Genomic DNA, 14,052 nt, shown 5'->3' with positions numbered 1-14,052 from the left:
ACCAGTACATTGAGGCAGCCGGCGCCCGAGAGCGCGTACAAATGAGAGCTCGTGGTGTAGAGTGCAAATTTTTCTGCACGTCAACCATTTTAGTTCACATCATACCACCTGTCTAACGCAAAAGAGATTTAACTAGTATTTCCCTAACAGTACGGGAAAGTGTTATTGTTGCGTTAGTGTGCCCAATTGCTCGCTGCTGGGTGGTAGAGAAAGGGGGCCCGAAATGTGAGGTTCGCGTTTGTTTCTTTAAGGAAAATGATTATAACTTGCCCTAAGACTACTTGAGGGCCATATTTCGATGAAAATCCTGCAAAAATATCTTCCTATACTTTATTAATAATAAAAGCCTTCGTGTTACCATCTTCAACTGCGTACTTACCCTGATTTTCTTCCATCAAGCAACGAAATTTATGGACTAGAGTTGGTTACAATAATGTACAGGTGGCTCGAGCATTACCATTGTATGGAAATATTAAGACCGTTGCGGTCTTAATATTTCGATGAATTTATCATTCGCAGAAACGGGTTGAGATGGTGGGAATGAGGGAGTTATGAATCTACGAGAAGCACGTTCATGTTGCGCATTAAATAGTTTATTCACGTCACCTAGAATGAGTAATATCCATTCGGGCAATCAAATTTTGCACACTGCAGATTCACAACTCCTTCCACTCTGTGTCTGCGCACCGCGCTACGTACAGGAAATTCCCTTGGTCCGATTTCATGTGTTTGCACATGTGGGTTGCCTGAATACCTTGAACCCGTCTGGCAAGTTTCCATTCCTCCTTCTTCAGTTCTCTGAAGGCTTCCACTTCACTCTTCTCCATATGCAGTAAGAAAACCTTTTTAAGTTTACTGGCTACAATAGTAACAAAATCACTTGCGCACTGAATGACCTCGGTGGCGGGTGAACGCAGGTTATGTAGTGTGGCTTGTTGTTTCACAAGGCCACCGACGCCGTCGCAGGCATTTTTGCCGTGCCCCGTTGCCGAAAAAAGCCACTTGGTTGTCTGCATTGCAATTCGTGCAGTTGGAAGCGGTTCTTAAAATGGGCAGCTGCTCTATCACTATTAGTTTCGTGTAAATTGGAGCATAATCTTCAATGTGATCCTTGATTTTTCTCAGGGCCTAGCAAGCATGTGCGGAGTCGTGGCAAACGACATCGCTAATTATTGCGTAGTTCCATGTCGACTTTCTTGTCGATACAACGCAAGTAAAGATGCTAACTTGCGTACTTTGCAAATGGTAAGGTTGTACTTCATCTGGGAGTACGATGGACCAATTTTCGGCAAAATCAAAGTGGAACACAGTGGAACCCTTTTCACAACACTGTTTTTCCTTGTGTATGGTATTTGCTTGCGTGCGCGTGAGGTAGTTATGAGGGATCCATTTTATGGTCACATTTTGAAATTCCTTTAGGAATGCTGGAGGCATCATGGTCTTCTTTATTAGTTCTCCTGATTCCCAATTAAGTAGCAAATACAATTTCTTCGTCCGGTGCTATGCCAAGAGTTCCCAGGCTGAGACCATTCTTCACAGGACATTGTTCGCACTCGCCTAAGAAGCATTTGGTGCTAGGCTGCGTGCACACACAGAGCGCCTGCACATCATCAGTCGACATCAAAGACCCCGACGCATTTTTGATCCCAGTGGCATAGTTCGAAATTTGCACAATATTCCCATACACACACCGCCCGATGCGGTGAGCATTTGACCCATTCTGGGCGCAAAGATATGAATTTTGTCAGACCAACCGCTGACAGTGGATTAGCAAGTTTGTAGACTGAGTATGTCTCTCGTAGCGACCGCGTCATGAAACGCTTCGAAATGAATTCGGCTTTTCCATCGATGCGCACGCGCACCACATCTTTCTTGTTTGGACTCTGTCTTGAACAGTCCAGCTCATCTTTTGTGTAGTATTCAAAGATTTTGTTGGTGTCTGTTTCACTCAATTTTTCTTTGCAGTACGGCTCCAAAAGGCTCCACACACCTTGTTCTGCAGCTATCTTCCTGGCCTTTAGAATCGCGTGCTTCGTTGCCTCTGGAATGAAGCGTTGCACCTCTTTTATTGTTAGGCTCAGATGTATCAAGGATAGCAGAAGGCAGCGCTCTCGAAAAGATGTGCACTTGATGTACGCTGTGTGTAGGTTTTTCTTCCAGTTGGCACAGGCGCAGCAACTGAATTGTGATGGAATGTCTTTAATACCGTATGCTGTGCGAATTCCGCATCGAATGTTTCTTACAGCAGCTCTAGTAATTTCATTTGCCTTGCGCTTTGCGTACGAGAGTCTCTTCCATTTCTTTACACTCCGAGGAGGCTTTAGTGACGACACTGCTGATGGGGCACCAACGACTGCCTTAATGCTTTCCATAACTTCCTCTGTAGTCTGGAAACCCTCATTGGACTGACTGGATTCCTCTTCCATATGCTCAATGTCTTCCTTAATGTTCCTAAAGCAATTCTGGCACACAAAGTGCGATTCATGCACTCTGAGTGCTGTGTCAGCTTCCAACACTTTCTTTAGATTGTCAATTCCCAAGTCTTTGACACTGCGGAAATTCCTTTGAAACCTGATCTTCCGCTTGTGTCTCTTTAAGTAGTCGGCGCAGCAATTTCGTTCAGGAAACTTCGCCATCAGAACTGTGCCACAGTGAGGTCTCTCGGTGACACAGTAGGTTACAGTGAGTATAAGGTACAATCACTATGGGGTGAAGGTAGCGTCCAAGGAAGTTCTTAGTGCAATAACGAAAGTTCAGTAGCCGGATCGCAGCTGATGTCTTGACACCAGGGTTTACGGGAAGAGAGCTGCTTGCAGTGGGCTTCTTACTTACTCCGCAATCTCTATTTTATCTGCTTACGAAATAACTTATTATTAATAATAGAGGACGACACTAGAGTAACTACAATGTGATGAAAAAACTGTATCATTGACACACGTAGAAAACAACACGACTTCTTTGTTAGAGTTCACTATCCAGACTGACATATATGGTCTACACCCAAAAAACTGCTTTTCAGGTGTGAGGGGAACGCTCTCTCCTGTCTGGGTCCGACAGTTGCAGGCGCACCGCGGTGCGTCTCGCATTTCACAACGGTCATGTGTTCTCCGTCACAGGTTCTCGGAGTGCTTGGCTGTTATACGTACTTTTGTTTCCCTCTCTTGCGGGTGGCATTCAATTACGCTCTGGTCTTGCTGTACGCGCTCTCGCGTGCCTGCTGCCTCAATGTGCCGTAGTATGGATACAGACAGAGGAGCTCTGAAAAATTCAAGCTCAGCTTTTCTGTGTCTCAAAACAGTCAAAAAGACACAAGCTGGGTCCATCGTCATTATTAAAACCAAAAAAGCGAGCTACGAACTAAATATGTCTACTAAATTTATTTTATCATTAGAACGCCGCACATTGATGTTAAGACTATACATGGGTATTAAAACAAGCTCAATTTTCTCACTTCAAACAAAATAATGCAACATATTTTTGCAGCACAATATTTAGCAGTCATGGCCGGGTATAGTCCATCATTTTCATAAAAATCGGTGATGATTATTTTTTTTAAACGACCCTAAAATGTTGCAATTTTCGCTAGTTTTGGAATTATGGCATTTTTGGGACTTTATAACGAAATAAATATGCTGTGTAGTCGCATAACGTTTTGCTTAATTAGCGAAAAACCTTTCGTAGACTTGCGAGAGATATTTTCAGCTTCAGCGCTTTAGCGAAAACTGCGAAAAAAGACCCTTGAATTTGGGGTCAGCCAGAGGCAGCCGCTCAAAAATCAAAGTTTGGCAATTTTTCAAAAATGTACTGTCAGTCACACAAATTTAAATTTCTGTAGGCCGATAGCACTATTGCTGAAGATTTACGAAAAATTAACACTGATGTCAACAATGCGTTAAGTTTTTAGTGATAGGCCTCCAAAGTTGTGAAATCTGAAAGTTGCAGAATTTCCTTTTTCCACCTGTTGTGAAACGGGAATTTTTTCCTAGTAATCCGTGATAATTTCCGCAAAACGAAGGTTCATTCCTTTCTATAGAGACATTTGCCCAGCTCATATAGAAATTTCGTGCAAAACAAAAAATAGTCGGGACCCCCCTTCGTCTGTCCTTATCTGAACACACCCCAGGGTCTTTGTATACACAAAAGGTTAATAAAACACACTGCGTCGGAGCCACTCGCTGAGCATCAGCAGCATAGTCAGTGACTGTAATTAGAACTTCTTACTTTTTGGTATCTGGCTCGCACACAGCACTCTTTTTAAAGCATAAAGGCAGTGGATATTGTTTGAGCTAGAAGATTTCACTGAGTGTGCTGCTCGCATGACAGAGTGAGGTGTGGAGGAGGAGAAGATCGCATGACTGCTGGAGGCATAGTTGAGTCACCAGGACGGAAGGCACGTGAGGAAATGAAATGAATGGTGGGACAAGGTGCGATGAAGGCAGGTTAAACACGAGACGGGGGCCATCACCGAGAGTGGCATGTGCCCTCGGAGTTGGCCTGATGAAAGCTTACTTACATAGACTGCGGCTCCCAGAGTCAATATTAGAAATTCAAGTGTTTTCTGGGAAAGAAAACAACTGCAGGACTATCAAGGGCCTTGAAAGTGTGCAGGGTTGTCAAGGGTATCAAGGGCACCTTGGGTCTTGCTGTACGTGGTGTACATGTGCTTGTGCAACTTTTACTGCGCAGCTAGAAAGTTTAGCTAGAATGTGCAGGTGCTGTTTGTCTGTACATTTTGCAGGGGCTTTTGCAATGTATCCATGTCACATTACAAGCATAATGATTATGATAAGAACTAAGAAAACAGTGTGCAAGCCTCTGCTTTTTACTGTTAATTTTGTGCAGTTGGCTTTATGAGATTTCATGTTGGTTGCATGTGGCTCTTTGTGTGAGCCATGCACACTTTTTTCGGCAGGTGAATATGGCTACGAGTTAGGTGTTGTTTGTATGCTTGTAAATATGGCAACTTCTGCTTCAACGATGTGCGATGGTCGTGGTAACGAATCTGCGAACCGAAACAGTGGTTGGCGGCAGTGAGATCTGGAGACCTGGCTGTGCTAGTTGCTAAACTATATTCTGGATACTTGGATATGCTATACGAAATACAAACCAATTACTTTCCAAATGACACGTGCCATGTATGTGGGGAAAGATTCGAAGGTACGAATGGGCCTTTCCAAAATGTCAACATGTGACAGTACTAAAAACTGTATAGAATTGACTTGCAAGCAATTCTCACTTGTCAATTAGACAGGCTGGGCACAACTGAAGTTGCCGAGGATCATTTAATTATCTCCCCGAAAACCACAACCACAACGCTTAGCGCTCCTAAACCATGTGCTTGTACGTCATCCACAATTGTTTGGAATGTCCATCAACTCTCTAATCTAACCAAAAATAGCTATTTGTTAATTGCTCTCTAAATGCATGAATTCAGCAAACGTGTGCCACAACAAAAGGGCACAATGCCATTATATGTAGTGATAACAAATAGAATTGAAAATCAAACTCGTGCATATGATATAAAATAAGCTTGCAAACTAAATTCCACAATGATGCTTGCACTAACAAGTACTACTGCACAGTGAACGTCCCAGTTTAAGTTGAGCAGGAGCTTTTAATATCCAGCCTCTTAAGACAACAAAGAAAACAAAAACACTGACATTTACTCTACTTGACTGTATTATGTAGTCACACTTCAGAACATTGAAAATAAACAACAAACTCAAAATGTCTGACTATCATGAACAGCAAAGTAACAATTTACAAAATAGTTTTGGTCTTTCTTGTTCATCAACATGTGGACGAGCATTATTGCAAAAAATTCAGAATTGAATTTTATTGTAATTCCTCTTTACTGTGTTTTTTTCTTAGGTGTCCAAAAATGGACTCTTTCAAACGAGTTCGAGGGGGCTTGCCCATTATATGTTTTCGTGATGCACGATTGCAACAAAGGGGCAAGACTCACTTACTCAAGAGAATATGTTGCTGGGCTCATAATGCTAAACTTCAGAGCGCAAATTCGGTGCGGGGCAGAGAAGAGCACACACACCACAGGACTATGCTGATTGTGAAAAAACTTTCCTACATCTACACACTGTACAACCCGCATGCGCAAGTGCACTGCGCATCATAACCACACAAAAAGTGTGAAAACTCCCTTCCTTTGTTGTGCAACACCACAGAGGTGTCACTTTCTTTCTTTCTGACATAAAACGCTTGCATAAGGTCTCTGGCCTCCAAATTCCCACTCTTTCATAAAATTAGAATACTGGTAAGCTTTGGCTCACAGGCACAGGACCTACAGTGCATAGGTAAATGGAATGATGCATTACTGGAAACAGAGCACTCATGCTGTTGTGCACAGGACTAGCGCTTGTCCTCTGCTGTGTGTGTTCTTCCATGTCCCTTACTGAATTTGCTCTCTGAAGCTTTACACTCGACTCACCTAGTAGCTCACCTAGTAGACTCACCTAGCAGCACCTTTAACCCACAGCCTCCAAATGCCAAGAAAGCAGCCTATGCACGGTAGTGGGTGACCAGTGCCCTTTCTTGTTAATTGCAGAGAGGGGTGGCCTTTGCAACTATCCAGATGTATGAAACACATTCCTGCATCTCTTGCTCAGAAGATGAGAGCAGGTAGTGTCTTCGGCACCTGAATTTTCTCAAGATTCTTTCTGTCACGACACACATCACGCCTAACCTAGATCTTGGCAATCACGTGAACTTCGGATTTACCCCGCATTTCCTTTTCAGGCCCTCTTGCTGACCCTCGATCTTCACAGTTTGTGCCCTTCTCCTTCGAAATCGCCTTCTTGCCAAGTTTTCACTTTCGTCTTTTGCCCTTGGCACGGCGTTTGATGCTTCCAGTTTACTTGTCCTACAATATGACAAGTAAATGCTGGGCATTCACTTAGCCGAAGTTGCTGACGCCAGTTGGTTTTGTAGCTGCCTTCAAGCAGTATTGCTGGTGTCTTGGGGGCCTGTAGCATGTCATACCTTGCTAGCCATTGTAGCCATGAAAGAACTGAAGCATGTGAATATGAGGCTATACATGAAGGTTCTCTCTGCTACAGTTGCTAGAATTTGGCTTTCTCTATCAAGTGCAATGAATTTCTTTCAGTTTAGTGCAGCACTTGTTCCATAAGTGAATTTTCATTTCATACCTATTTATTTTACATACTTTTGAAATACGTGCAGTGTGACCTGGATGGAGGACTAAAAGGAACGGACACACACGAGCGCTGACTGACAACTGGTTTTGTTTCTTTCACACATGTGGTTAATAAACACAAAATTTTTTTTTATTTTAATGAGATAACTGGTTGGTCACTAGTTAACACTTTCTCTCGAGACAAAATATGTGGCTATGTCAAGGTGCTCGATTTTTTTCATTCCTTGCTCGGCATGTCAGTGCTGCATGGCATTTTTAAAGAGCATTTTACAGGACCACAACCCCACTTAAAGGGGCCGTGACTCGGTCACCAAACAACTTGCGGTTTTCTGCAAAAAATAGAAGTAGAAGGTCTTTTGTACCTGTACATATATGAAAAATGCGCTGTAAAAGAATATTTCAGAACAAAATAAGCCCCTAGAAGTCGCCGGCTATAAACATCCCGCCCACCACCGGCGACCGTCATTTTGCCATGGCGTGCGTGATGCAACATGCTGCATGGAGCGGAGCTGTCGTCTTCTACCAAAGTTTCAGCCGCTGCAAATTGTCCAATTTTGATGCCAAGCTGAAGAAAGCTGAAATAGCTTGACTGTATGTGCAGCTGACCAGGGAACAAAATCATTTGCCGAAATGCAGATTGCGATGTTCACACAGCAAGTAGCTTGCTACGTCGCGGCTCGCGAGTTCGCCGGCGTTGCCCGACTCGCAGGCTGCTTGCGTCTTTATGAAAATATTCAATTATAAATTAAGTGCTGGACCAAATGCGCTAAAATTTCTCCAGCTTGTTTCTGAACCCACAAGGATTAACCCACATAACACAGATTATGATTGAAAATTGTATGCCATGGACCCTTTAAATGTGGACTTTACATAATGCAGATTCAGTGACGAGAACGTAGGCTCCGTGCGACCCTATTCCTACCTGCCGTTTGGTGCTGGCCCCAGGAACTGCATCGGGATGCGATTTGCCCTGCAAGCCCTGAAGACATGCCTGCTCCACGTTGTCCACACTGTGGAACTAGTGCAGACCGAGAACACCAAGGTGGGTTCACCGACCGTACCTCGTGCGTTTTGAGAGCCCATTTCTTCTCTGAAGAGGTATTTGTGTCTCAGCCCTTCTGGCTGCCTGAACATTCGGGCACTGATCACAAGGACCTCCAAGTGTGCATAAAATTTTGCAGAATGTTGCAGCGCCTGTTAGGGTGTGTCGGCTGAAAGAAAAATGGTAGGTGTAACATTAAGGGACTAGAAGAGAGAAGAGTGGGTCAGGGAACAAACGGGTGTCAAGGACGTCTTAGTCAAAATCAAGAAGAAATGGACACGGGCAGGGCATGTAGCGCGTGGGAAAAATAATCAGTGGTCATTAATAGTAACAGATTGAATTCCAAGAGGAGGCAAGCACGTGATGGGGGTAGAGAGTTAAGTGGGCAGATGATAATAGTATGTAGTTTGTGGGGATAATGTGACTGCGGCAAGCACAGGACTATGCTTATCGGAGTAACATGGGGGAGGCCTTTATGCTGCAGTGGGCCTAGGCAGGCCGAGGATGATGATGAAAATCACACTGATCAACAATACGGCACCTCGCACACATCTCTCTGCCAACGTTCATCAAGTAGATGCTACACTGTCCTTAGCATGAGTGCCAGCATGGCCTGTGTTATAATATTACTGAAAATGCGTCGTGGGAAGAGCAGAGACGTTCCACATGCATTCTATTAAGGAAGCTTAGTCAGGCAACTCATTAGCGACATTTATGCTGTTTCTAATTGGTGTAATCTCTGGAAGGTGGAACTAAATATTTCAAAATGTAAAGTGTGTGCCATCCTTGTGTGCCTCCGTCTCATTATGTTTGTGGATTTCCCTTGCTGATTCTGTCATGTGCTATTGTTATTGTTGCAAACGCGGGCGGCCATGCCGCACCGCAATGAACGGACAGGCGTCGACCAGCAAAAGATGTGCGTTTATTCGAAGCACGCTAACTTAAAGGAAGCGGGGTGGGGAAGAAGGAACAAAGAAAGATACGAGGCATGCGCAGTGTTCGACTGTGCATCAGCAACTGGTGGCTTGCAAGTTGCAGCATTTCCCTTTTCATAGAATCCATAACGTTCCACGGGTTTTCTTTCACGGGTGGAACGACGTAGCCGGGGTTGAACATCTGCTGCGATGTCTGGCGGTGCTGACTGAAGGGTTGCCGTTCTGTCACTGGGCTGCGCACCAGTTCCCTCGGAGTCATTGCTTGACATTGTAGCGGGTTTTGTGTCTGGCATTCGTTTGCGAACTTGGTTGGCCTAATGGTTGGCTTAATGTCAACGAAATAATTAACAAAAGAGGGAACGAGTCGAGGGCTCATTTCTTTGCTAGACACAACCTAATTAAAGTAACAGATAATCAAGCCAAGGGAGGCACAGGGGACATTATTTGTAGTTTTTAGCTGTAGTATAGTAATTATGACAAAATAATTAGTCAAGGTAACTGCCTTCTAGGACGCTTCTACTTCACACAATTTTTCTTTTGCATCAACTTCATTAAAACTCCTGCTGTTCAAATATTCAATCTGCAGTAAACTTGATACAGTGCTCAAGCTTACCCAAAATAACTTGGATTGCTTTATATTTCATTAATACACCGCTACCACCAGTATAAGAGCACTGAAGCATTAACTACAACTTTTATTCTTTGCCAGCTGTTGCAAGTGTTTTAGTCATTTTTCCGGAAGATATTACAATTTTGGCCAGTAAAACAATGCTTATATCAAAAGCCTTGTCTGACTCATTACTAAAAAAATCCGGCGTCTGGCAGCATGAACGTGGGTGCTACCAAAAATCATGTTGGCCAAACGAGAGGTAGCGCAAGACCAAGTGACCTGAAGATAGCTTCAGGAAGGCCCTTAATGTAGTAGTAAGTGTATGCCAAGTGCAATTAGTGCATAAGGCAGAGTGAAAGGTGAATTAAAGTAATAGGGGTATGTAAGCTAATCAATTGTGAATTATCAGTGAATCAAATGTTAAAGCGAGCTAAAGGTGAATCAAACAGTACGACTCAACACCTGTGCAACTGAAAGAAAACAACAGGAAGTAACAATGCAGTCAACTGGGAACCTCGAAGCAAAATAATTAGGCATAGGCGAATATTCAAGCGCTTTGATTATTTGAATGAATATTACAGTACTTGAATTCGCTTTGATGTGAATTTAAAATTTCCAAAACTTGGAAGTATTCAAAACGAACAAATACATGTATACACGTATATTTTACCGCCTGTAAACCCCCTGAAAAGGTGGTTTCACTGCAGCATGGAGCTGCAGTGCATGAAACCACCTATTCAGGGGAAACTCGCACAGGTTAAATTTACGTATTACCTGCACCTTCATTAACTTTTTAAATGCGAAGCATTTCTTAGCGAACTTCAGGCACTTTGGGTGTTTCTATCTACGTATCTACGTATCTGTCTGTCTGTCCGTCCGTCCGTCCGCCCACGTCTGGGCGCTCTCCCGTTCGTCTCCATAGGCTGTAATATACCAAAATTTGCATAGCATAGTGTGAGTGTGTGACGAACACGATTCCCTGGGGATGACAAGAATAATGCAAAATACCTGTCGCGTACGTCATGAAACCCTTTCGCTCAGTCACGTGCAGCACATACCCGCATACCAGAGTTCATGTTATGCGGGTATGTGCCACAGGTGATAACAGTCTCAACAATGCAGTAACCGCGAACACACACATTGACACGGAAGGAAAGTGATAATAATAGTAATTGTTGGGGTTATACGTCCCAAAACCACGATATGATTATGAGGCACGCCGTAGTGGGAGGCTCCGGAAACTTTGACCATCTGGTGTTTATTACCCTCCACTGACATCGCACAGTACACGGGCCTCTAGCATTTCACCTCCATCGAAATGCAACCACCACGGCCGGGATCGAACCTGCGACCTTAGGTCAGCAACGGAGCACCGTAACCACCACAGCGGCTGACGCAAGGAAAGTTAGGGAGCTGAAGCCAGAGCACCCCTGGAAGACGCTGGGCTACCATCCACTCATCCACGTGGTACACAACGTTGACCACGTGGATTATGCAAAAATCGGGGTCAATGCTTCCTACAATTACTCTGCCAAATGGACCATGTCCTTCATGATTACGGGTGACTTCAGCATTGATTTATCAAAACCCAATAACGCCTGGTTCTTCGATGGCATGAAAGACGGCTTGCATGTGGACAGGGCATCACAAGACCTCGTTGCCACGTCCAGGACAGAAGGCATCATAGATCATTTCTTCTTAAAAGTCATCTGCGGTTTCCACCAGCTGTACTATACCTCGCACTTGACTACACTTAGACCGTTCGTAGCCGCGATCACAAACGGATCCGATAACAAGTCCTGTCCAGCTGCTGTTGCTCACTGATCACAGTGATGATGACCTTATTCAAGAACTGCCAAGAACCCCTTCCACATAGGCACACAGGTTCGTGAAACGTGCGTGCATTCTCCGTCATAATGAATAAGTATAAGCATAACAACTGTAACTCAACTCTAACAACTGCAACTGTGACTGTAACGTACGTGGTGTGCCTGCGCATGCCACTCGGCTGTGTATATATCTAGGGAAACTTTTCTGAATAAAGCTTAGTTGCGAGTAGTGCCTTCATTGTCCTATTCGAATTTGCGCTATCCAGTATTGAAGAATATAAGCACTACATATCAGCTTACTGCGTTTGGTGTTGGTAACACCTATGTTGCTGTTGGCATCGTTAAGCAACTGTGAACAACTGGTTATATAATACATGTGCGACTCTTCAAAATATGTGTGTGCGTATGCAATTTGCACATTTCTCTAGCATCGTTCCGTAACGTTTCGCTCAATGTGAAAAATTGCGACACAGTCCCCTTCCTGCGCATGCTTCGCATAACATTTATTCCCACAGTACGTGGGATCTGTCGAATTTTTTCTTTAAACTTTAATAGCGTGTTATACAGGGTTATATGTGCTAAGTAGAGCACATTTTACTTTACTATTATTCAAGTCCTGCTACTACTTAAGATTGTTTCCACATTGCTTTGAACCAAAAAAGTGACATTTGCTCAAGCCTAGTTCTAATTCTTAAATATATTGTGTAAGTTAGTGGGGCCATGACGAAAATGCCCATTTTTTTTTACCATATGCGATATATATACTATCCAAACTAATCGATTTGTATTTATTCAACCAAGTTACTATTTGGTCCGAATTCGCTTCGAACCTCAATTTTACTACTCACCCATCCCTAAATCTAGTAGGTGTATCATGAGAGCATAGGTGAAAGCCTATGCTTTCCTCAGCATTGCCTAAAGGGACTGTCACTTTCCCCCTCTTTGTCGTGTCCCTCCCTGCAGTAATCATGCACATAATGTCATGCAAGACACACACACTGACAATCCCTTTGTATCCCAGCGTCCACACATGTGGACAGAACATATTAGTGAATCATGATTAAGCTAGCCAATGCCTTGCCTTAAAATCGATTTGAAACAGTGGCGTTGCTCCTGCGTGGGGTTATGCCACCGTTCACAAACCAACTGCCTCAACTCTTAAATGCACCCATTCCAGCAGTGCCTTGGCAAACTTTGTATTTGCAGAGGCCTGTAGTTCTTTTACTTTTCATCATTTTCATATTATACTCGAGAGAAAGCCTAAAAAGTAAATAAATACATAAATGCAGCAAGTAAACACCCGCCGTTATGGTTTACTTATTGTGTCGCATTGCTCAGCATGAGCACAAAGGCTTACTGCATTTGTTTGAATCTAAGCCGATGTTTTTTTTTTTTTTTTCAAAAAAACGATGTGCGAAAGTGGGGGGGTCGGCTTAGATTCGAGTACAATGATTAAGCTTTCTTTTTTTTTGGCCTTGCCTGTTTTGGGGGTCGGCTTAGAATTGGGGCCGGCCTAGATTCAAGTAAATATGGTAATACCAGGCCACGGCAGCTGCATTTCGCTGCGGGCAAAATAGAAGAGCACCAGTGTACTTAGATTTACGTGCACATTAAGGAACCCCAGGTGGTCAAAATGAATCCAAAGTGCCCCCATCACACCATGCCTTTTCATAGTAACTTTCAGTGTAACACAACGACACAGCGCTACTCTCAACTGACCAGTTGACAGTAGTGCCCTGTCCTGCCATCTTTCTCGTGTCACTGTGTTGCGCTACAAGTTACTATAGAGGAGCACCAACTAGCCCATCAGTGCGTTCTGTTAAACCATGACTTAACGGTATCGTGGTTATTGAACATAAAATGCCATATGTTATGGCAATAGCAATAATATGGGCACTCTCAGCGGGTTTTTCTCATTGGCGTCGTTGTGTCATCTGTATCTGTATGAGTATGTATATACAGTAGACTCTCATTATAAATGGAACCTGAAGGGACCAGGAAAATCTGTTCCATTCAACGGGAGTTCCGTTTACCGAGAGTTGAACAGGATTCCAATCATATAAGAGTCATTTGTTCCACTTAAACCTTTGTGGGTTTGCCTATACTTTTGACGTGATCATATAAAAACCGGCTGTGGTATATTCATATAAGCTACAAAGAAATAGTATAAAACAAATTTCATCAAAATCAAGCCAGTAGATTACTGAAAAAAAGTGGGACATATATGTCCCACTGACTCATGAGAGTGTTTTCAAAAAGTGGGAAAACACTGTCTCATGAAGGCACCATCTCGAGATTGCATCAACGGGTATTTGGGATGGAAACTGTTGAAGCAAGTGGTACAGGGTGTCACTTCTCAAGTTGTGCTAAGCAAAGTTGCGCGGACCTCATTTCCAGCAGTAGAACACAACCTGCAACTGCGCCTCTTGTGAGCTTTCATAGCGTCGTGGTCTGTTCCTGTAAAG

General features: G+C 43.5%; 1 protein-coding gene across 3 annotated transcripts in view; it reads left to right on the top strand.

The window, feature by feature from the left end:
- LOC119372260 (cytochrome P450 3A41) overlaps positions 1-14,052 on the top strand; it is a 63,166-nt gene that overhangs the window by 39,348 nt on the left and 9,766 nt on the right. For all 3 annotated transcript variants that reach the window (XM_037642738.2, XM_037642736.2, XM_049419981.1), the window contains exon 13: positions 8,051-8,213. In XM_037642738.2, coding sequence (XP_037498666.1) covers positions 8,051-8,213 — 163 coding nt within the window. The remainder of the gene's footprint in view (positions 1-8,050; positions 8,214-14,052) is intronic.

Source organism: Rhipicephalus sanguineus, chromosome 10 (assembly GCF_013339695.2).
Source record: "Rhipicephalus sanguineus isolate Rsan-2018 chromosome 10, BIME_Rsan_1.4, whole genome shotgun sequence".
Lineage (NCBI taxonomy): Eukaryota > Metazoa > Arthropoda > Arachnida > Ixodida > Ixodidae > Rhipicephalus > Rhipicephalus sanguineus.
This window is presented reverse-complemented; position numbering and strand designations above follow the sequence as displayed.